The sequence below is a fragment of the Tinamus guttatus genome, unplaced genomic scaffold (genome assembly GCF_059628265.1).
Source record: "Tinamus guttatus ecotype Peru unplaced genomic scaffold, ASM5962826v1 Tinamus_guttatus_pri_ptg001318l, whole genome shotgun sequence".
Classification (NCBI taxonomy): domain Eukaryota; kingdom Metazoa; phylum Chordata; class Aves; order Tinamiformes; family Tinamidae; genus Tinamus; species Tinamus guttatus.
The window spans coordinates 126,741-150,318 of NW_028289852.1; the positions used below are offsets into that span (position 1 = coordinate 126,741).

The 23,578-nt window shown below is 56.5% G+C and overlaps 1 protein-coding gene across 1 annotated transcript; it reads left to right on the forward strand.

Annotated features, from left to right (window-relative positions):
• Window positions 1-2,366, forward strand: LOC104567724 (mucin-17-like). Its single transcript, XM_088539001.1, has 9 exons — window positions 1-108; window positions 236-294; window positions 709-854; window positions 973-1,038; window positions 1,445-1,607; window positions 1,714-1,879; window positions 1,959-2,055; window positions 2,200-2,255; window positions 2,331-2,366. Exons 1-9 carry the CDS (start codon window positions 13-15, stop codon window positions 2,364-2,366), a joined length of 885 nt encoding a protein of 294 aa, XP_088395127.1. The 5' UTR covers window positions 1-12.
• The last annotated feature ends 21,212 nt before the right edge of the window (window positions 2,367-23,578 follow it).

Consider the following 23,578-nt stretch of genomic DNA (forward strand, 5'->3'; position numbering starts at 1 on the left):
GCAACAGTGGAAATGAAGGCGAAGGTCACCAACCAGATTTTCACAGAAGACCTCCGAAATCGATCCTCCCCTGCTTTCCAGGCCTTCGAGGAGAAATTTAAGGATCAGGTCAGAGCATAGCAATGCTACTGTGGCTGGGGATACCCCATGCCAGGACAGCACCCACCAAGGGGGCATTAAGGGTGAGACAGGGCTGTCCCTCAACTGTGCCTGTGGTCTCTCTTTGCCTTTCCAGATGAACCGGCTTTACGAGAATATACTTGGTTACCAAGGGGTGGTGGTCCTCAACCTAACGTGAGTGGGGTTGTGAGGGGCCGGGTGGCATGTCCCAGTGTGTCCCCACCTCTCCTTGACCTCCAGCAAGTGGATTTTGGGTGCAAGGCATCTGTGAGGGGTGATTTGGGGTGATGCTTTCTGAGGATGGGGTATCCCACTGCTCTGAGGGCAGCGTAACCCCAGTTCAGTGTCATGATGTCCACACTGGGGAACCCAAACTGACCCAGGTCTCCAGCTGGGGTCCCCCCAGGCATGGGTATCGGAGGGCATCTTTCTCCTCATTCCTTCGTCTCACCATGGGGATCGCACTCCATGCACGAGTGTCTCTTGGGGATGGATGTGTCCTCCAGTAGGACCTGTCCCAGCCTGGGGTTGTCCTGGGGTGGTGTCAGCCCAGCTCTGTCAAGCCATCGGTGCCCTTTCTCCCTTCAGCGAAGGCAGCATTGTCGTGGACTACAAGGTCATCCTGAAGATCCCTGTCACCAGCACCCTCAACAGCACGACCGAGAGCATCGTCAAAGATCTGGTCTCTATTATCAACACGTCTGATACCTGCTGCGAGACCGACCCCTCATTATGTGAGTGACCATGGTGGACCTTGGGGATGGCTCCTACCTGGCCCTTGACGTCAGGGTACTTGGGGCTCCTTTGGCTGAGCCTGGACACATTGATCAACCTCTGCTCTCTCTGATGCAGGTAGTTTCTGTTTCAACTCCACCTTCACCAACGTCACTAGCTACACAGTTGACGACGTTGATGAGGGTGAGTCATGTCATGCTTGTGGGTCTTCCAGCCTGGGTGAGCAGGACTCAGCAGGACTCAAGCTGTCCAAGCACCGTCCCCATCCTCCATCCCTTTAGCCTCTCCTTGTGCTCCCAGGTCCCCAACCCCATGCCCATAGGTCCCTGGCCCCATGCCTATGTGTTCTTCATCTCCATGGCCCCCATCCTCATGGGTCCCCAACCCCATGCCCATGGGTCTCTAGGCCCATGCCTATGTGTTCTTCATCTCCGTGGCCTCCATTCCCATGGGTCCCCATCCCCATGCCTATGGGTTCCTCACCTCTGTGCCCCCCATCCACATCCCCCTGGAGTCCCCCAGCCCCATTCCCCCCATTCCCATCTCCATGAATCTTGGCTCCCTCAAACCCTGTTGCCTTTGCCCTCAGACCTGTGCGCTGACCAAGTCCCGGAGGAATTCAAGGATCAGTACTCTGCCGTCTTCACAAGAGAGGGTGTCATCTGCGCCACCAGATGCGACCAGAGAGTCGCCAACCCCTACACCTGCACCCACGGCACGTGTTACGTGGACCGCAGCGGACCCCTGTGCGAGTAAGCACCCCACATTGATAATCTGATGCCACCCGTGTTTGGGGACTTGGTGCCTCCTGAGGAGGACAACGATGGCTCCTCTCTAACCACCTGGTCTCTCTTCTAGATGTTCAGACCAGGCAGCGTTTTGGTACATGGACAAGACCTGCTCTTCCCGTCTCAGCAAGGTAGGGGTGGCTGTAGGAGTGCCCGTGGCAGTGCTGGTCATTGCCACCACCGTCTTCACCATCTTCCTGATAAGGACACAGAGGAAGAACACGGAGTACAGGCAAGTGCAGAGTGGGGAGCACGAGAAGGGTCCCGGACACCTGGGTCCAGCAGAGGCTCTGAGCCACGTCCGTGCACAGGGAGAAGCTGTCGTCCCGCTCGGAGCTGTACGATGATGAGGACGAGAACTGGAGCAGCCCCCACGGTTTCGGTACCAGCAACCGAGCAGCCAGTTGGGAAGGTGAGACAGGGCACCACGAGTGCCAAGCCAAAGGGGTTGGTGAAGGGGGCTACAGCTTTTTGCCCCATCCTGGGAGCCAGTGGCTTCCAGCAAACCCCTCAGGGAGTGTGTACAACCCTCAACCATGCTCTCCTCCCATCTCAGGCTCAGAAACCCCCAACGTCTACATCAGCCTGGAGAACGTGGACACCTCGCGGCAGGTGGGTCTGGCATCTCGAGGACCTTCGTGGGCGCCATGGAGATCGCCAAGCTCACACCCTCCTCCTCCTCAACAGATTCGCATCCAGAAGCCCTCCAGCATCCTGCCCTGAGCCGAACCCATGGCCAGCGAACGGAGTCACTCGGGGATGGGATGGTGACACCCCACACCTCACCTCCAACAGCCACTGAAGAAAAAAATGAGCCAGCAGGGGAAAAAATGAGCCAGTTCCTTACTCCCCAAGCTGCTCAGCACTGCCAGGACAGGAGGACAGCGCTGCACCCGCATGACGGCAGTGCCGAGCCCCTGGCACCCTTTGCACTGTTGTTTATAGGCACCTGGCTTCCCGCCAGCTGTTGTTCTTTCACCTCTGGACCTTTTATAGACTAATAAAACTCTTATTTTATTGACGGACACCTCATTTCCTCATACCTGTTCAGCTCAGTGTGGGCTGGATGTTTCCCTAGTGCGTCATGCTCACCCTCCTTGTGATCACAAAGGATGTCACCTCCCTTTGCCACCGTGCCCCAAGGTGGATTTGCCTATGCTTTCTGAAGAACTGGTTTCCCAATATCTGGATGGGACAGTCCCACATCCCCCTCCCTTGACAGAGGCTCTGGGAATGCATCACGCAGCAGCCACATGGAAAAGGTGACACTGGTGAAACCCACGGCAGCCCCTTGTCCCCGTGCTATCCGCCATGCCCTGCACGTGAACAGAGCCGGGATGAGGAACCGAGCGTTCCCGGAGCGTGTCAGGATCGCTTTTACTGCCAGGGAAAAGCAATTAAGCCGCGCTATCGAAGGTGCAAGTCCAAAGCGTGACGCATGCACCCAACTATCCCCGTCCTGCTGTGCACCGGCCCCATCCTCCCATGCAACCACAGCTCCTCCCTGGGGCAAGGGTGGATTCAGCCCTTCCCAGGATCAACTCCTTCCCAATATCCTTGCAGAGTTTTCTCCCCAAATTTCCCGCCTGCCCACCCCCATCTCCGCCCCATGCAAAGAGGAAGGGGAGTAAAGAAGGGCTGCTCCTTGCTGCAAGAAGGGATTTGCAAGGCGGATGGCTCTGGTCCAACAAAGTGGGGCAAAGAAGGGCTGCTCCTTGCTGCAAGAAGGGATTTGCAAGGCGGATGGCTCTGGTCCAACCGCTGTTCCCATCCCAGGGTCAAGGAGCACCTTTCCTCTTTACAGCATGCTAAAATTAGAAACATTTCCGCCTCAAACAGGTGTTAAAAGCCACAGGAGAAGGTGGCATGCAAGGCATGTTGGGCGGCAGCACTTCCTCTTTCCCTGAGGGATCAATGTCCAAATGCTTGGGAAAATAACCCAAAAGGGGCGGTTCCTGCAGACTCATTCCTGCCTTGCATCAGGATTGGGGGTTACCTTTGGCTGCCAGATGATGGTGCTGGGGGAAAAGGGATGTGGGGTGACGGATGGAGAATTGGGTGGGTGACAAAAGGAGGTCCCCAACACCCACAGTTTTATCAGGGGAACATGGGAAGGTCTTCCTGGAGGGATAAGGAGTTGGCTGTGTCCCATGGGACCTGTTCATGTCCCCATGTCCCAGGAGAGCCCGTGGCACCCCGGGGGTCCCCCTTGCTCCCGGTGGGGTCTCCCGTGGGGAATATTCATGTCCCCGTGTCTCACCAGAGCCGGTGGCACCCGGGAGTCCCCTTGTTCCCAGCACAACGTGGAGTTTTGCTCCACCTCCTGGCACAGGATGAGGCACCGAGTCCAAAGCAAACAAACAACCAAAAAAAGAGAGGGAAATAAGAGGCACCGGATGAGCAATGTCCAGCCCAAATTCCATTCAACATCTTCCAACCGTCACGCATTTGTTCATGGGGCTCTGGCTCTACAGAATGGGGACATCCTGGCCAAACTGAGCCCTGAGATTTGCATTCTAGAAGGGGAGGTCTCTACCCCACGGGCTCCCTGCAGTCTCTGTGCCCTGCTCTGTGTCCTGTTGCCCACAGAAGGGCTGGCAAAGACGCCTGTCACCTACCTGTAGGTGACAAAGATGACTGTCACTGGGTGCTGCAGATGGCCAGTGGAGAGCCCAAGTTTTCCTGTTGGCCCAATCCCTCTTTTTTTTGTCGGGAAACTCGCCCACCTGAGTAAGGCTGATGGGAACCGTCAGGTTGCCCTGACAATGGTGTCCCCAGGGCACGTAAAGAGATGCAACGTGAGGTCAAGGTCTCCCTCCGCAGCAGGGTTGTATCCCTGGAAATGGGATCAATACCCTGGAAAATGCCAATGGAAGTGGAGTCACAACCCTCCAAAGTGCGGTCATGGCCTGGAAATGCTGATAGAAGCTGAGTCAAGACCCTGGAAGTGGGGTCAAGACCCCAGAAATGCCTACAGAATCCGGGTCACAAGCATGGAAGTGGCATAGGTATTGGAACCATGATCCTGGAAGCAGGGGCAACACCCCAAAATGTCAATAAAAGCGGGGTCATAGCCCTCCAAACAGCCCCATGAAGAGGCCTGGGGCTCTCCCGTAGACCCTTGCTCTGGCATCACCGGACAGCAATGCCCAAGAGGGGAAATGTCCGGTCCCGATGTCCCTCCATGGGTCACAGCCGTGTGAGGATGCTCTCTGGCCTCTGGATATGGATCTGCCAAAAGGAGGGAAGCAGGGAGAGAAACAGGGAGGCCGTGAGCAGAAACAGGACAATTCCCCTACCCCTGCATCTTCAGGGTGGGAAGGGACACCGGACCCCCAGACCCACTTGTGTCGATGTATCCACGGACTCCAGGTCAACCCGAGTGTCCTTTGGGGTGGGACCTGCAGGGATGAGGTTGGAAGAGGGCTCAGGGTTTGGAGCAGAGCGAACCGGCTCCCATCAGCCTGCTGGGACCCTCTGTACCTTTGTTCAGGGAAAAGAAGCTCCCTGATGGGCTCCAGTGCTCGCACGAGTCCTCGTACCAGTTCCTCGTTGCGCTCGCGCTGCCGGAGACAGGGGAAATGCCTATGGAGTCACTTGCAGTGGGTCCTTCCCCTCCCCAGACCCACCAGCTCCTCCTTTACCCCTTCCCTAAAGGACTCAGGCTCTGCTCCATGGGGGGACAAGCTGAGGGGACCCCCTGGAGCATCTCTGGGCTATTGCCTAGGTCAAGGACCACTTTTCAAAGAAGGTTTCCCCCCAGGAACATCCCCCTCCCCAGAGAGGGGGCCCAGGCATCCGAGCCATCCAAGCCAGCCATTCCCCACAGCTTGATGGCCCATGTCACCTGTCAAACGATTTCGATCTCTGTGCTCTGTAGAGGAGGCCAGCAAGGACCAAGATGACCACGATCAGAATGGCCACGGTCAAGCCCAGCCCCACGGCGATCTTGCTGGTCCGGGTTTTGCAGCGGTTGCCCTGGTACCAGTACATATCGGTCTCACGGCAGCTGTGGGGAGGAATGGTGGAGATGAGTACAAGGCCAGGAGCTCCAGGAGCAGAGACCTCCCCCAGGTCCTATTGGTGGCCACTTCTGCAAACTAAAGTCCCTTTTGGACTAGGATCCTGTGGCTATGGTCCCCGCTCCAACCCCTAGGGCTTTGGCCTGTTCCCACCCTGGGAGATGAAGGGAGTAGAACACGGGAAGGTCCAAGGCCACCATGGAGCTGGCACTGGAGCCCACACCATGGTCAGAAGCAGGTTGGCCAGAAGTGATGGTTTTACTGCACCCCTTACAAGCACTGTGGGCCGCTGCGTGTGACGTGGCACTGCCCGTAGTTGCAGTCGATGGTGCTGAGGGTGTTCACCGTGCAGTTGGACATGCAGAACAACCCCGAGCTTGTCAGGTTGGGGAAGTAAAAATCCTGGTAGCCCTGGGGGGTGATCTGCCGGCAGTACGCTGGAGAGGAAAGAAGATGCTCGTGAGGAGACGATGGTCACCCTGACCCTCTGCAAGGAGTCCACATCCACTCACCCTCCAAGTCCAAGGAAAGCGAACCAGGGTCAACCACGGTAATGGTGGAATTGAAGCACAGCTCATCTGGAAGAGCAAAGGAGAACCAGCCCTAGAGAGCTGCCCCACATCGCACACAGCTCCTGCTGCCCCCCAGCTCCAGGGAGCCCCCCAGGGCAGCAAGGAGGGTTCCCCCTTCACGGTACACATTATCCATGTGCGTCCCATCTACTCCCAAGCCCTCGCTGGGATGCTCACCGCTGTCCTCTGAGCAGTTCTGCAGCGCCGTCATTGTCTGTATCTCTTCCTGCAGGATCACGGAGATGTTGTGGAGCTGGTCCTGGGCTTGGGATGTCACCATCAGGGAGATGATCACATTGTGATCTACCAGGATGCTGCCATCTCTGGAGGGACACAGAAGCCACCCTTCAGCCCAGATGACACAGGATTTTCCTTCTGGGTGAACTGGAAAAATCACTGGCTGGGACTGCAGGAGCAGTGGGTCATACTGTAACTTGCCCTTTCCCCAGGGGAAGGCTTCAGCCCCTCCAGAAGCCTTTTAACTGCCTCCACTGCAGCACCCCAACATCTTCCCATACCTGGGGTCCCCAGTACTCACGTTAAACGCAGGATTTCGATGCCCCGGTATCCAGCAATTCCCTTGTAAACATTGTCCATCTGGAAGAGAAGAGGGCTCCACGCTCAGTGTCCCAGTCCCGTTCCATTCACCCTCCTCCTGGCTTTCCCTCACTATCGTGAGGAGTTCTTCCTCCCCATCTTTGTCCCCTTCCCTCAAAACATGCCAGTATCTCCAGCAAGGAGCAGCCAGAGAAGCTTCCAGTGGATGGAAAGAGGAAACACCTTCAGGATGCAGTTTAGGTGACAACCAGCAAAGCTGGATACTTTCTTCTAGGGCATGTAGAAAAAGAAACCCAGGTACTTGGAGCATCCCAAACACCTCTGCAGGCAGGATCATCCCTTTTCCCATGTCCCACCTGCTCTGTGAACTTCTGGACAAAGGCAAGATATGCTGAAGAGCTGTTGTCCTGGAGGTCACTGGTGAAATTCCGGTTGGTGACCCGCACCTCCAGGCGCACGGTCCCATTTACCTCTTTGGGGAGGGATGATAGAGAGAAGGACAAGTCAGGATCAGATAGTAGAAAATAAACAACTTCCTTGCAGGAGATACACAGGTTTCCTCCCTCAACACCCACAGCTTTAGAACTTGCTGCAAAGGAGCAAATGAGACATATTCTCCAGCATTTAACAACCAAACTCGAGCTTATTCAGGAGCCCATCTATTGTCCCAGGTAAAGACAGGCCCTCTACAACAAGATTCTTCATCCCCAGCATAAACTACACATCCTCAACACATACAGCTTAGTTTAAACTCATCAGGACCCAGGAACCACTAGCAAGGCTTAAATACCCTGATTGGCCTCACCTGGGACCCCATTAGCCTGAGAGCTGCACTTAAGCTCAGCTCATTGCACCCAGAGCTTCTCTGTGTTGAATCTCTCTCTGTATTTGATCCTATCTCCTGGATATAAGGTGGGCTTATGTTGTTCTCCTGTCTCCTTCTTAGGCTCTAGTTCTGATTCATGGTCTTGCCTCATTTGTAATAGTCAGCAGATCCTCGTATCACCACCAGCCCTGTTCTTCCAGCCCTTTTGGGTGTCCCAGGACTGTGTCCTGGCTGGGAAAGGCATTGCCTGGGCTATTGTCACCCCCAGCTTGTCCTCCCTCATAAAGTAACTCCATATTTGCTCCGTGCTGACAGATTTTTGGCCAGACCTGGTAGAACCAAATCAGAGGAGATCTCTCACCAATTCTAGCAAAAAAGGTATCCTCAGCAAATTCACATCTATCACCCGTGACACCTGGGGGGCACTGACAGTGGTTGTTGACCCAGATATATCCATCCTCGCAAACACCTGAAAAAAACCAAGGCAAGAGAGTGAGAAAAAAAGTTTTTCTGTGACAGGAAGAATAATAAAAAAAAAAGGCTGGGTAAATACCTGGATTGGTGCTAGGCTGGATGCTGGTGGTCCGAGCGGTGCTGGTGGTAGGGTTAGCTGCGGTGGTGCGTGTAGGTGTGTAAGTAACAACAGGAGGCGCTGATGTATTTCTGGTGGTGACAGAGGTGCCCAGGGAACCGGAGGAGGCGATCGGGGTTGCGGAGGAGGCCATGGGAGTTTCCCAAGTGTCACCGGAGGTGGCAGAGTTGAGCGTGCTGGCTGTGTCGGGGCTCTTGTTTGTGACCGAGGGGGCTGTGGAGACGTGTGTGTTAGTGGAAGTTGGAGAAGTGTCTGTGTTTATTGCCAAGGAGGTGGTGGGGGATTCTGAGGTGTCCGTGGATGTCTTGGAGGAGGCCGTGGTGGTGGTAGAGGTGTCTGTAGAGAAGGGTGTGAGCATGGAGGTGCGCGGTGTTCCTGTGTTGGTTGCTGCGGAGTCCGTAGGCATCTTGGTGGTTGATGTCCAGGCTGTTAAGGTGGTTGTGGTAGAGACGTCCATGTCCGTGGTGGGATGTGAGGTTTCTCCAATGGTTGCAGACGTACCCAAGGTGGCCGAGGAGGCTCCTGGTGTTGTAGGGGTGTTGATGGGAGTTTCCCAAGTGCCCGTATTGATGGTGGTGGAGAAGGCTGCTGAGGTTGGCGTGGTGCCTGTGGTGACTTGGGAGGTTCCTGTGGTGCTTGTGGAGGTGGTGGAGAGGCTGTGGGAGGTGATGTCTGATGCAGCTGTGCTTGCCATGTTCTGTGTGGGAGCTGAGCTGGAGCTGGTGGAGCGTGAGGTGTCTGTGAGGGCAGTGCTGGCCAAGGTGGTGGTGACGGTGTCTGCATAGATGGCGGTTGTAGGTGCTGAGGTGTGTGCTGTGGTTTGCCAGGGGCCACCGGTGTCATCAGTGGAGGTGGAGGAGATGCCCATGGAGGAGGTATAAGTGTGAGGAGAGGTGTCCACGGTGATTGTGGAGGTCACGTCAGGGTTGTTGTTTGTGGCTGAGGTGTCTGTAGAGGCTTGTGTGTCCATGGAAGTTGCAGAGGTGTGTGTGGTGGTTGTTGAGAAGGTGGTGGGAGGTTCCGAGGTGTCTGTGGATGTCTTGGAGGAGGGCGTGGTGGTGGTAGAGGTGTCTGTAGAGAAGGGTGTGAGCATGGAGGTGTGCAGTGTTCCTGTGTTGGTTGCTGCAGAGTCTGTGGACATCTCAGTGGTTGATGTCCTTGCTGTTAAGGTGGTTGCCGTAGAGATGTCCATGTGCATGGTGGGATGTGAGGTTTCTCCAATGGTTGCAGAGGTGCCCAGAGTGGCCGAGGAGCCTCCTGGTGTTGTAGGGGTGTTGGTGGGATTTGGCCATGTGCTACTGGTGGTGCTGGAGGTGTGAGTGGAGGACGAAGAGGTGTCCGTGGTGGAGGTGAAAGTGTCTGTGAAGGTGGCGATGGTCTTCATGGTCGTTTCCCAGTTGGCCGAGAGGATGTTTGAGGAGTGCGATGAGGTTGGAGAGGTGCTTGTGTGGTCTGGAGAGGTGTTGGTGGTGGAGGGGGTGTTTTCCGACACCTTGGCATAGGTTGTACTGGAGGTTGCCACAGAAGCCAAGCTCTCTGTAGAGTGTAGAGTGGGTTGTGTGGTGGTGGTCTGTGAGTTGTCCATGATGGATGTGAGGGGGCTGCTGTAGGTGCTCGAAGTCCTGGTGATGGTCTGAGCAGACATGGTGGTTGTAGGTGCTGAGGTGTGTGCTGTGGTTTGCTCAGTGCCACTGCTGGTGGTGTGGGAGGTGCCTGTGGAGGTGGAGGTGATGCCCAAGGTTGCGGTGTAAGTGTGAGGAGAGGTGTCCATGGTGGTTGTGGTGGTTGTTTCAGTGCTGGTTGTGACTGCGGTGTCTGTAGAGACTTGTGTGTTCATGGAAGTTGCAGAGGTGTGTGTGGTGGTTGTTGAGAAGGTGGTGGGAGGTTCTGTGGTGTCTGTGGATGTTTTGGAGGAGGCCGTGGTGGTGGTTGGGGCGTCTGTGGACAGAGGTGTGAGCATGGAGGTGTGCGGTGTTCCTGTGTTGTTTGCTGCGGAGTCCGTGGACATCTCAGTGATTGATGTCCTGGCTGTTAAGGTGGTTGCGGTAGAGATGTCCATGTTCACAGTGGTAACTGAGGTTTCTCCGGTGTTTGCAGAGGTGCCCAGAGTGGCCGAGGAGGCTCCTGGGGTTGTAGCTGTGTTGGTGGGAGTTTCCCAAGTGCCCGTATTGGTGGTGGTGGAGAAGGCTGCTGATGTTGGCGTGGTGCCTGTGGTGACTTGGGAGGTTCCTGTGGTGCTTGTGGAGGTGGTGGAGAGGCTGTAGGAGGTGACGTCCAGTGCAGCTGTGCTTGCCATGCTCTGTGTGGGAGCTGAGCTGGAGCTGGTGGAGCGTGAGGTGTCTGTGAGGGCAGTGCTGGCCAAGGCGGTGGTGTTCACATCAGCATAGATGGTGGTCGTAGGTGCTGAGGTGTGTGCTGTGGTTTGCCAGGAGCCACCGGTGTTGTCAGTGGAGGTGGAGATCGTGCCCGTGGAGGAGGTATAAGTGTGACGAGAGGTTTCCATGGTGATTGTGGACGTCACGTCAGGGTTGTTGTTTGAGGCCGACGTGTCTGTAGAGATGTGTGTGTCCATGGAAGTTGCAGAGGTGTGTGTGGTGGTTGTTGAGAAGGTGGTGGGAGGTTCCGAGGTGTCTGTGGATGTTTTGGAGGAGGCCGTGGTGGTGGTGGAGGTGTCTGTAGAGAAGGGTACGTGCGTTGGGGTGTGCAGTGTTCCTGTGTTGGTTGTTGCAGAGTCCGTGGGCATCTTGGTGGTTGGTGCCATGGCTGTTAAGGTGGTTGCGGTAGAGATGTCCATGGTGGGATGTGAGGTTTCTCCAATGGTTGCAGACGTACCCAAGGTGGCCGAGGAGGCTCCTGGGGTTGTAGGGGTGTTGGTGGGAGTTTCCCATGTGCCCGTATTGGTGGTGGTGGAGAAGGCTGCTGAGGTTGGCGTGGTGCCTGTGGTGACTTGGGAGGTTCCTGTGGTGCTTGTGGAGGTGGTGGAGAGGCTTTGGGAGGTGTTGTCCGATGCAGCTGCGCTTGCCATGCTCTGTGTGGGAGCTGAGCTGGAGCTGGTGGAGCGTGAGGTGTCTGTGAGGGCAGTGCTGGCCAAGGCGGTGGTGGTCGCATCTGCATAGATGGTGGTTGTAGGTGCTGAGGTGTGTGCTGTGGTTTGCCAGGGGCCACTGGTGTCATCAGTGTAGGTAGAGATCGTGCCCATGGAGGAGGTGTAAGTGTGAGGAGAGGTGTCCATGGTGATTGTGGAGGTCACGTCAGGGCTGTTGTTTGTGTCCGATGTGTCTGTAGAGACGTGTGTGTCCATGGAAGTTGCAGAGGTGTGTGTGGTGGTTGTTGAGAAGGTGGTGGGAGGTGCCGAGGTGTCTGTGGATGTTTTGGAGGAGGCTGTGGTGGTGGTGGAAGTGTCTGTAGAGAAGGGTGTGTGCGTTGGGGTGTGCAGTGTTCCTGTGTTGGTTGCTGCAGAGTCCGTGGGCATCTCAGTGGTTGATGTCGTGGCTGTTAAGGTAGTTGTGGTAGAGACGTCCATGTCCATGGTGGGATGTGAGGTTTCTCCAATGGTTGCAGAGGTGCCCAAGGTGGCCGAGGAGGCTCCTGCGGTTGTAGGGGTGTTGATGGGAGTTTCCCATGTGCCCGTATTCGTGGTGGTGGAGAAGGCTGCTGAGGTTGGCGTGGTGCCTGTGGTGACTTGGGAGGTTCCTGTGGTGCTTGTGGAGGTGGTGGAGAGGCTGTGGGAGGTGATGTCCGATGCAGCTGTGCTTGCCATGCTCTGTGTGGGAGCTGAGCTGGAGCTGGTGGAGCGTGAGGTGTCTGTGAGGGCAGTGCTGGCAGATGTGTGTGTGGTGGTTGTTGAGAAGGTGATGGGAGGTTCTGAGGTGCCTGTGGATGTTCTGGAGGAGGCCGTGATGGTGGCTGGAGCATCTGTGGAGATAGGAGTGAGCACAGGAGTGTGCGGTGTTCCTGTGTTTACTGCAGTGGTTTGCCGTGTGCTGCTGGTGGTGCTGGGAGTGTGAGTGGAGGACGAAGAGGTGTCCATGGTGGAGGTGAAAGTGTCTGTGAAGGTGACGATGGTCTTCATGGTCGTTTCCCAGTTGGCCGAGAGGGTGTTTGAGGAGTGCGATGAGGTTGGAGAGGTGCTTGTGTGGTCTGGAGAGATGTTGGTGGTGGAGGGGGCATTTTCCGACACTGTGGCGTAGGTTGTACTGGAGGTTGCCACAGAAGCCAAGCTCTCTGTAGAGTGTAGAGTGGGTTGTGTGGTGGTGGTCTGTGAGTTGTCCATGATGGATGTGAGGGGGCTGCTGTTGATGCTTGGGGTCCTGGTGATGGTGTGAGCAGAGGTTTTGGTTGTAGACGCTGAGGTGTGTGCTGTGGTTTGCCAAGTGCCACTGGTGGTGGTGTGGGAGGTGTCTGTGGAGGTGGAGGTGATGCCCAAGGTTGCGGTGTAAGTGTGAGGAGAGGTGTCCATGGTGGTTGTGGTGGTTGTTTCAGTGCTGGTTGTGACTGAGGTGTCTGTAGAGACTTGTGTGTCCATGGAAGTTGCAGAGGTGTGTGTGGTGGTTGTTGAGAAGGTGGTGGGAGGTTCCGAGGTGTCTGTGGATGTTTTGGAGAAGGCCGTGGTGGTGGTAAAGGTGTCTGTAGAGAAGGGTGTGTGCGTTGGTGTGTGCAGTGTTCCTGTGTTGGTTGCTCCAGAGTCCGTGGGCATCTCAGTGGTTGATGCCATGGCTGTTAAGGTAGTTGCGGTAGAGACGTCCATGTCCATGGTGGGATGTGAGGTTTCTCCAATGGTTGCAGACGTACCCAAGGTGGCCGAGGAGGCTCCTGGGGTTGTAGCGGTGTTGGTGGGAGTTTCCCATGTGCCCGTATTGGTGGTGGTGGAGAAGGCTGCTGAGGTTGGCGTGGTGCCTGTGGTGACTTGGGAGGTTCCTGTGGTGCTTGTGGAGGTGGTGGAGAGGCTGTTGGAGGTGATGTTCGATGCAGCTGTGCTTGCCATGCTCTGTGTGGGAGCTGAGCTGGAGCTGGTGGAGCGTGAGGTGTCTGTGAGGGCAGTGCTGGCCAAGGTGGTGGTGACGGTGTCTGCATAGATGGCGGTTGTAGGTGCTGAGGTGTGTGCTGTGGTTTGCCAGGGGCCACCGGTGTCATCAGTGGAGGTGGAGGAGATGCCCATGGAGGAGGTAGAAGCGTGAGGAGAGGTGTCCATGGTGATTGTGGAGGTCATGTCGGGGTTGTTGTTTGTGACAGAGGTGTCTGTAGAGACTTGTGTGTCCATGGAAGTTGCAGAGCTGTGTGTGGTGGTTGTTGAGAAGGTGGTGGGAGGTTCCGAGGTGTCTGTGGATGTTTTGGAGGAGGCCGTGGTGGTGGTGGAAGTGTCTGTAGAGAAGGGTACGTGCGTTGGGGTGTGCAGTGTTCCTGTGTTGGTTGTTGCAGAGTCCGTGGGCATCTTGGTGGTTGGTGCCATGGCTGTTAAGGTGGTTGCGGTAGAGATGTCCATGGTGGGATGTGAGGTTTCTCCAATGGTTGCAGACGTACCCAAGGTGGCCGAGGAGGCTCCTGGGGTTGTAGCGGTGTTGGTGGGAGTTTCCCATGTGCCCGTATTGGTGGTGGTGGAGAAGGCTGCTGAGGTTGGCGTGGTGCCTGTGGTGACTTGGGAGGTTCCTGTGGTGCTTGTGGAGGTGGTGGAGAGGCTGTGGGAGGTGACGTCCAGTGCAGCTGTGCTTGCCATGCTCTGTGTGGGAGCTGAGCTGGAGCTGGTGGAGCGTGAGGTGTCTGTGAGGGCAGTGCTGGCCAAGGCGGTGGTGTTCACATCAGCATAGATGGTGGTCGTAGGTGCTGAGGTGTGTGCTGTGGTTTGCCAGGAGCCACCGGTGTTGTCAGTGGAGGTGGAGATCGTGCCCGTGGAGGAGGTATAAGTGTGAGGAGAGGTTTCCATGGTGATTGTGGACGTCACGTCAGGGTTGTTGTTTGAGGCCGACGTGTCTGTAGAGATGTGTGTGTCCATGGAAGTTGCAGAGGTGTGTGTGGTGGTTGTTGAGAAGGTGGTGGGAGGTTCCGAGGTGTCTGTGGATGTTTTGGAGGAGGCCGTGGTGGTCGTAGAGGTGTCTGTGGAGAGAGGTGTGAGCATGGAGGTGTGCAGTGTTCCTGTGTTGGTTGCTGCAGAGTCCGTGGGCATCTTGGTGGTTGATGTCCTGGCTGTTAAGGTGGTTGTGATAGAGACGTCCCTGTCCATGGTGGCATGTGAGGTTTCTCCACTGGTTGCAGAGGTGCTCAGAGTAGCCGAGGAGGCTCCTGAGGGTGTAGGGGTGTTGGTGGGAGTTTCCGAAGTGCCCGTACTGGTGTTGGTGGAGAAGGCTGCTGATGTTGGCGTGGTGCCTGTGGTGACTTGGGAGGTTCCTGTGGTGCTGGTGGAGGTGGTGGAGAGGCTGTTGGAGGTGATGTCCGATGCAGCTGCGCTTGCCATGCTCTGTGTGGGAGCTGAGCTGGAGCTGGTGGAGCGTGAGGTGTCTGTGAGGGCTGTGCTGGCCAAGGCGGTGGTGGTCGCATCTGCATAGATGGTGGTTGTAGGTGCTGAGGTGTGTGCTGTGGTTTGCCATGGGCCACTGGTGTCATCAGTGTAGGTAGAGATCGTGCCCATGGAGGAGGTGTAAGTGTGAGGAGAGGTGTCCATGGTGATTGTGGAGGTCACGTCAGGGCTGTTGTTTGTGTCCGATGTGTCTGTAGAGACGTGTGTGTCCATGGAAGTTGCAGAGGTGTGTGTGGTGGTTGTTGAGAAGGTGGTGGGAGGTTCCGAGGTGTCTGTGGATGTTTTGGAGGAGGCCGTGGTGGTCGTAGAGGTGTCTGTGGAGAGAGGCGTGAGCATGGAGGTGTGCAGTGTTCCTGTGTTGGTTGCTGCAGAGTCCGTGGGCATCTTGGTGGTTGATGTCCTGGCTGTTAAGGTGGTTGTGATAGAGACGTCCCTGTCCATGGTGGCATGTGAGGTTTCTCCACTGGTTGCAGAGGTGCTCAGAGTAGCCGAGGAGGCTCCTGAGGGTGTAGGGGTGTTGGTGGGAGTTTCCGAAGTGCCCGTACTGGTGTTGGTGGAGAAGGCTGCTGATGTTGGCGTGGTGCCTGTGGTGACTTGGGAGGTTCCTGTGGTGCTTGTGGAGGTGGTGGAGAGGCTGTGGGAGGTGATGTCCGATGCAGCTGCGCTTGCCATGCTCTGTGTGGGAGCTGAGCTGGAGCTGGTGGAGCGTGAGGTGTCTGTGAGGGCAGTGCTGGCAGATGTGTGTGTGGTGGTTGTTGAGAAGTTGGTGAGAGGTTCTGAGGTGCCTGTGGATGTTCTGGAGGAGGCCGTGGTGGTGGCTGGGGCGTCTGTGGAGATAGGAGTGAGCACGGGAGTGTGCCGTGTTCCTGTGTTTACTGCAGTGGTTTGCCGTGTGCTGCTGGTGGTGCTGGGAGTGTGAGTGGAGGACGAAGAGGTGTCCGTGGTGGAGGTGAAAGTGTCTGTGAAGGTGACGATGGTCTTCATGGTCGTTTCCCAGTTGGCCGAGAGGGTGTTTGAGGAGTCCGATGAGGTTGGAGAGGTGCTTGTGTGGTCTGTAGAGACGTTGATGGTGGAGGGGGCATTTTCCGACACTGTGGCGTAGGTTGTACTGGAGGTTGCCACAGAAGCCAAGCTCTCTGTAGAGTGTAGAGTGGGTTGTGTGGTGGTGGTCTGTGAGTTGTCCATGATGGATGTGAGGGGGCTGCTGTAGGTGCTCGAAGTCCTGGTGATGGTCTGAGCAGACATGGTGGTTGTAGGTGCTGAGGTGTGTGCTGTGGTTTGCTCAGTGCCACTGCTGGTGGTGTGGGAGGTGTCAGTGGAGGTGGAGGTGATGCCCATGGAGGAGGTGTAAGTGTGAGGAGAGGTGTCCATGGTGGTTGTGGTGGTTGTTTCAGTGCTGGTTGTGACTGCGGTGTCTGTAGAGACTTGTGTGTTCATGGAAGTTGCAGAGGTGTGTGTGGTGGTTGTTGAGAAGGTGGTGGGAGGTTCTGTGGTGTCTGTGGATGTTTTGGAGGAGGCCGTGGTGGTGGTTGGGGTGTCTGTGGACAGAGGTGTGAGCATGGAGGTGTGCGGTGTTCCTGTGTTGTTTGCTGCAGAGTCCGTGGACATCTCAGTGATTGATGTCCTGGCTGTTAAGGTGGTTGCGCTAGAGATGTCCATGTTCACAGTGGTAACTGAGGTTTCTCCAATGGTTGCAGACGTACCCAAGGTGGCCGAGGAGGCTCCTGGGGTTGTAGCGGTGTTGGTGGGAGTTTCCCATGTGCCCGTATTGGTGGTGGTGGAGAAGGCTGCTGATGTTGGCGTGGTGCCTGTGGTGACTTGGGAGGTTCCTGTGGTGCTTGTGGAGGTGGTGGAGAGGCTGTGGGAGGTGATGTCCGATGCAGCTGTGCTTGCCATGCTCTGTGTGGGAGCTGAGCTGGAGCTGGTGGAGCGTGAGGTGTCTGTGAGGGCTGTGCTGGCCAAGGCGGTGGTGGTCGCATCTGCATAGATGGTGGTTGTAGGTGCTGAGGTGTGTGCTGTGGTTTGCCAGGGGCCACTGGTGTCATCAGTGTAGGTAGAGATCGTGCCCATGGAGGAGGTGTAAGTGTGAGGAGAGGTGTCCATGGTGATTGTGGAGGTCACGTCAGGGCTGTTGTTTGTGTCCAATGTGTCTGTAGAGACGTGTGTGTCCATGGAAGTTGCAGAGGTGTGTGTGGTGGTTGTTGAGAAGGTGGTGGGAGGTTCTGAGGTGTCTGTGGATGTTTTGGAGGAGGCCGTGGTGGTCGTAGAGGTGTCTGTGGAGAGAGGCGTGAGCATGGAGGTGTGCAGTGTTCCTGTGTTGGTTGCTGCAGAGTCCGTGGGCATCTCAGTGGTTGATGTCCTGGCTGTTAAGGTGGTTGTGATAGAGACGTCCCTGTCCATGGTGGCATGTGAGGTTTCTCCAGTGGTTGCAGAGGTGCCCAGAGTAGCCGAGGAGGCTCCTGAGGTTGTAGGGGTGTTGGTGGGAGTTTCCGAAGTGCCCGTACTGGTGTTGGTGGAGAAGGCTGCTGATGTTGGCGTGGTGCCTGTGGTGACTTGGGAGGTTCCTGTGGTGCTTGTGGAGGTGGTGGAGAGGCTGTGGGAGGTGATGTCCGATGCAGCTGCGCTTGCCATGCTCTGTGTGGGAGCTGAGCTGGAGCTGGTGGAGCGTGAGGTGTCTGTGAGGGCAGTGCTGGCAGATGTGTGTGTGGTGGTTGTTGAGAAGGTGGTGGGAGGTTCCGAGGTGTCTGTGGATGTTTTGGAGGAGGCCGTGGTGGTCGTAGAGCTGTCTGTGGAGAGAGGTGTGAGCATGGAGGTGTGCAGTGTTCCTGTGTTGGTTGCTGCAGAGTCCGTGGGCATCTTGGTGGTTGATGTCCTGGCTGTTAAGGTGGTTGTGATAGAGACGTCCCTGTCCATGGTGGCATGTGAGGTTTCTCCAGTGGTTGCAGAGGTGCCCAGAGTAGCCGAGGAGGCTCCTGAGGTTGTAGGGGTGTTGGTGGGAGTTTCCAAAGTGCCCGTACTGGTTTTGGTGGAGAAGGCTGCTGATGTTGGCGTGGTGCCTGTGGTGACTTGGGAGGTTCCTGTGGTGCTTGTGGAGGTGGTGGAGAGGCTGTGGGAGGTGACGTCCAATGCAGCTGTGCTTGCCATGCTCTGTGTGGGAGCTGAGCTGGAGCTGGTGGAGTGTGAGGTGTCTGTGAGGGCAGTGCTGGCCAAGGCGATGGTGTTCACATCAGCATAGATGGCGGTTGTAGGTGCTGAGGTGTGTGCTGTGGTTTGCCAGGAGCCACCGGTGTTGTCGGTGGAGGTGGAGATCGTGCCCATGGAGGAGGTATAAGTGTGAGGAGAGGTGTCCATGGTGATTGTGGACGTCACGTCAGGGTTGTTGTTTGAGGCCGACGTGTCTGTAGAGATGTGTGTGTCCATGGAAGTTGCAGAGGTGTGTGTGGTGGTTGTTGAGAAGGTGGTGGGAGGTTCCGAGGTGTCTGTGGATGTTTTGGAGGAGGCCGTGGTGGTGGTTGTGTCTGTAGAGAAGGGTACGTGCGTTGGGGTGTGCAGTGTTCCTGTGTTGGTTGTTGCAGAGTCCGTGGGCATCTCAGTGGTTGATGTCCTGGCTGTTAAGGTGGTTGTGATAGAGACGTCCCTGTCCATGGTGGCATGTGAGGTTTCTCCAGTGGTTGCAGAGGTGCCTAGAGTAGCCGAGGAGGCTCCTGAGGTTGTAGGGGTGTTGGTGGGAGTTTCCGAAGTGCCCGTACTGGTGTTGGTGGAGAAGGCTGCTGATGTTGGCGTGGTGCCTGTGGTGACTTGGGAGGTTCCTGTGGTGCTTGTGGAGGTGGTGGAGAGGCTGTGGGAGGTGATGTCCGATGCAGCTGCGCTTGCCATGCTCTGTGTGGGAGCTGAGCTGGAGCTGGTGGAGCGTGAGGTGTCTGTGAGGGCCGTGCTGGCCAAGGCGGTGGTGGTCGCATCTGCATAGATGGTGGTTGTAGGTGCTGAGGTGTGTGCTGTGGTTTGCCAGGGGCCACTGGTGTCATCAGTGTAGGTAGAGATCGTGCCCATGGAGGAGGTGTAAGTGTGAGGAGAGGTGTCCATGGTGATTGTGGAGGTCACGTCAGGGCTGTTGTTTGTGTCCGATGTGTCTGTAGAGACGTGTGTGTCCATGGAAGTTGCAGAGGTGTGTGTGGTGGTTGTTGAGAAGGAGGTGGGAGGTTCCGAGGTGTCTGTGGATGTTTTGGAGGAGGCCGTGGTGGTCGTAGAGGTGTCTGTGGAGAGAGGTGTGAGCATGGAGGTGTGCAGTGTTCCTGTGTTGGTTGCTGCAGAGTCCGTGGGCATCTCAGTGGTTGATGTCCTGGCTGTTAAGGTGGTTGTGATAGAGACGTCCCTGTCCATGGTGGCATGTGAGGTTTCTCCAGTGGTTGCAGAGGTGCCCAGAGTAGCCGAGGAGGCTCCTGAGGTTGTAGGGGTGTTGGTGGGAGTTTCCGAAGTGCCCGTACTGGTGTTGGTGGAGAAGGCTGCTGATGTTGGCGTGGTGCCTGTGGTGACTTGGGAGGTTCCTGTGGTGCTTGTGGAGGTGGTGGAGAGGCTGTGGGAGGTGATGTCCGATGCAGCTGCGCTTGCCATGCTCTGTGTGGGAGCTGAGCTAGAGCTGGTGGAGCGTGAGGTGTCTGTGAGGGCCGTACTGGCCAAGGTGGTGGTGACGGTGTCTGCATAAGCGGTGCTGGAGGCTGCTGGGGTTCCCAAGGTGTCTGGAGAAGCTGGTGTGTTTTTGTTGGTTGTGGTGTTGAAGGTGGTTGTGGTGTGTGTGGGAGGGCTGCTGTTGATGCCTGGGATGGTGGAGGAGGTCAAAGGGGTGTTGGGAAGTGTTGAGGTTTCTGCAGTGCTTTGCCATGTGCTGCTGTTGGTGCTGGAGGTGTGAGCGGAGGACGAAGAGGTGTCCATGGCGGAGGTGAAAGTGTCTGTGAAGGTGATTATGGTCTTCATGGTCGTTTGCTGGTTGGCTGAGAGGGTGTTTGAGGAGTGCGATGAGGTTGGAGAGGTGCTGGTGGTGTCTGGAGAGATGTTGGTGGTGGAGGGGATGTTTTCCGACACCGTGGCATAGGTTGTACTGGAGGTTGCCACAGAAGCCAAGCTCTCTATGGAACCTGGTGTGGGTTGTGTGGTGGCCTGTGAGTTGTCCATGGCGGATGTGAGGGGGCTACTGTTGGTGCTTGAGGTCATGGGGATGGTGTGAGCAGAGGTTTTGGTTGTAGGTGCTGAGGTGTGTGCTGTGGTTTGCCAAGTGCCACTGGTGGTGTCAGAGGTGTCTGTGGAGGAGATGCCCAAGGCTGAGTTGTAAGTGTGAGGGGAGGTGTCCATGGTGATTGTGGAGGTCACGTCAGGGTTGTTGTTTGTGGCCGAGGTGTTTGTAGAGACTTGTGTGTTCATGGAAGTTGCAGAGGTGTGTGTGGTGGTTGTTGAGAAGGTGGTGGGAGGTTCTGAGGTGTCTCTGGGTGTTTCGGAGGAGGCCGTGGTGGTGGTTGAAGCCTCTGTGGAGAGAGGTGTGTGCCAGATGCTGTCAGAGGGTTCTGCTCATGGCACACCTGATCCTCCCATCCGTGGACGTTCCCCCCTGATGCTTGGCATTCCCTGCAAGCTCTTGTTTCCTACTACGTCCCTGTCAGGAACGGGGCTCTTCTACGGGCTAAGAGACGAGTTGTGCCCTCCCCTGGGACTGTTAAGAAGAAGCTCTACCTGGGCGCCCATCACCCACTGCAGCTGGGGGATGGTTGCTCATAGCATGGGATGTTTTTGGGGCAGAATGGTCCCAACACCTTTCCAGGGCTCAGTGATGGGTGCAGAACCATGGTGCGTCGTGCTGAGGAGGTGTTACAAGGGGCTGGCTGGAACCTTGGACTACCTCGATTCCTGGTCAACCCCCTTCCCTCATGTCTCCTGCCAACTCATGGCTCCTGTGCTGTGGGTTGATGCTGGGAGAGGTGGGGAAAAAAGGATGGGTCCTTCAGAGCAAGTTCTATGGGGAAATCCTTGATACTTCTGCAGGCTGCTTAAATTGGTTTGAGCTCTGCTAACTTTAAAAGAAAAGATGCTTTTTAAACAAAAGAAAACAAAGAAAGAGAAAAAAAAAAAGGAGAGACTTGTCTGCTCCAGCTTTTAAATGAAGCTCTTGAGAAGAGACCATGCTGTTTTTTGCCCAAATTAGCCTCTGTTATGTGATGAGCTCCCTGGCACTTAAGGAGTTTTGATGGCTCCAGAGCACGGCGGTGTGCACAGCGGGGAGGGGGGACATGGGCAGGGGGCAGATTGGCCACCGTGGAGCTGGTGGAGCTCATCAAGGGCTGATGCGATGGCCGCGGTGGTTGGAAGGGCTGCGGAGGGAGGATGGGCATGGAAACACTCCGAGGCTGGAGCAGAACCTGTGAACGGTGCTGGGGGATGAAGGGAGCAGCTCCCCAATGGACGGGTTGGCCATGATGGGGACGTGGCTGAGCCCGGTCAGCCCTCGTGAACGTGGTCATATTGACGCAGGTTGCGAGCTGCCCCGGAGCAACTTGCACTATGGCAGGAGGACTCGTAGGTGATGTGGGGTGGGCAAGGCTGGAGGAGACCCCACATGAGATGTCATGGGTCGCCCTTCCTGGGAAAACCAGCCGGCAGTGGGGGCAGATCACCGTGCGGAGGCCCTCTTGGAGCAGCAAGGTGCCCCGTTGCTGTCGCCATCTCGGGGGATAAATCCAAGCTGTTGACCCTAGGATGCCCCTCCAACTGCCCCCAGGGGTCCCATGGGTGGGATGGGATTAGACGGAGAGGATTGAGGCTGCCAGCTCAGAGCAAGGGGTAGAGGCAGCAGGACTGAGGCCCCACCGCGGCTGGGACCCCTGAGCTTGCACAGCGTGAGCCAGCCGTTGGCTCGTGGAGGAGAAACTCATGATCCCAGGAGGATGTGACTGTTCCGGGGACATCTTACAACCTAGGAGGAGATGAGCACTTCAGGGGCAGTTTCACAGCTAAGAAACCCTGAGGAATGGTATCTCCCATCTCCTAGGGAGGATAACACTTTGCTCCTCCATTTCCCCCCTAGAAACATGTAGAAATGCCACGGTGAAAGGCCCAGTCACTCATCATACCTTGGAAGATCAAGAGGAGCAGGAAAGGAAGGAGAATGGAGAACATCTTCCCAAGTCACCGGTCCATAGGCAACAGAAGCAGCATCCCAGAGCCGTGAACGGCACCAACCTCTGATATAGCGGAAGTGAGTGGCGGAGACTGAGTCAAGGAGAAGAGGTGCCAAGGACCTTTGTCCTTTGACAGGCAGAGGAAAACCACTCTCTTTCATCGCGCCCTTCGTTTTACGAGCTACGACGCAATGGCAAGTGCCAAGTTATGAGGGTTTGCCAAGGAGAAACGAAAGTTACGAGAGTTTGTGGCAGTTGGAGCCAGCCGGGGGGCTAAAATTAGCGTGTTCTGCGAGAGGCCAGGTCAACCCCCGGTGCAAGGCCAAGTCCCCCGAGATGCTGGACTGCACTCGCCATGGCTGGATGGAGACAGGGATTGTTTGCCCCATGCCCATACATGACCCTGCCCCTCACATCAAGACCTTCTTGGCCCATGGCTGGGCCACCACAAGTGCCTGGGTTCATTTTTAATACGGAGCAAAGCGAGCCAAAGTTGACCCCAACTTGGCTGGAGCTCAGTCCTGCAGCTGCACCCGGGGCTCTCCAACCTCATTGTTGTAGCAGGGGGTGGAAAACTCCCAAGAAACAGCCCAGAAATCATTTTGGCACCCTCCAGGGCCGCCCCCCTTGCCCTCTCCTTTGCCTTGCTTTCTTCAGCCCTTGTGTGTGCTCCCGCAGCCAGGGAAGGGCCGTTTTCCACCCCAAAAGCAAACACCCTTAATCTCGGTGATACTGCTGCAAGGCAGCTGACCAGGGCCGTGGGAGGGGTGAGGAATGTGGGCGAGGAGAAGACAATTTTATTGCATTTCTGGATAGGGCTGCTAAACCAGCGCGCTAGGGTGCCAGGTGGGCAACCCTCAGTCTTGGGGGGCTTTTTCCCCTGTCCCAGAGCAGCGGGACCTCCGTTTTCCCAGGATGAAGGTGCTTTGCAAGCACTGGCGGGGGCTGCAGCATTTCCCATCCCCATAGAGGTGGAGCGAGGGGCAGCGACCGCAACTGGTGCTTTCTAGACCTGGTTGCACCAAGGGCAGCATCTGCTCCGGATTTGTGCAGGCTGGAACAGCAGCTCTGGCTTTGGCCCGTATCCTGGGACACCAACGCCCAGAGGGTGCTCCCCACCCTCGGGTTTTCCGCATGATCCTCCCCCTCTTGTTTGCCTTTGTTCTGTTTCAGGAGGTAAAATAAATACTTTAATAAATACAATTTCCGGGGGATCAGGTTCCTCCTCCTCCAGCCGAGGAGCCAAGCGGGGAGCCAAGCCTGGCTGCATTAAGTAGATGTTGAGTAGATGCAGCGGCATCCTCTCCAGCAAGGGGTACTTGGGTGGGGGGGCAAGAGAGACCCCTCCTCTGTCATGGAGGTACCGAATTGACCTGTATCTCCCCCAAAACAGGGTGTCAAGAAATACCGGCGGCTTTTCCTGCATCCCCTCCCCGAAGACCAAAGTCTGTGGTTGCTGTGGCTTCTCCTGCGCCGTGCACGGACCCGGCCCTGCTGTAGCCCCCCAGCACGGGCTCTTGTAGACCAAGAGGGGAGTCGAATCCTTGTGCTTGGACCTCTCCACGCTGTCCCTCCGCCCTCATCATGCCCCCCTGTGTGGGGCCCGGTGGCCCCCCAGGGTTTTCCCGTTGCCCAGCCCCGTCTCGAGGGGATGTTGAGTTTTGAATCCCCGCTTCCCGGTCCGCAGGGCG

Bases quoted from the DNA above. Each gene is read 5' to 3' on its own strand.
- LOC104567724 (XM_088539001.1), top strand. From the start codon at position 13: ATGAAGGCGAAGGTCACCAACCAGATTTTCACAGAAGACCTCCGAAAT. The intron at 109-235 runs GTCAGAGCATAG...TTGCCTTTCCAG, and splicing joins AGGAGAAATTTAAGGATCAG to ATGAACCGGCTTTACGAGAA. The intron at 2,256-2,330 runs GTGGGTCTGGCA...CCTCCTCAACAG, and splicing joins ACGTGGACACCTCGCGGCAG to ATTCGCATCCAGAAGCCCTC.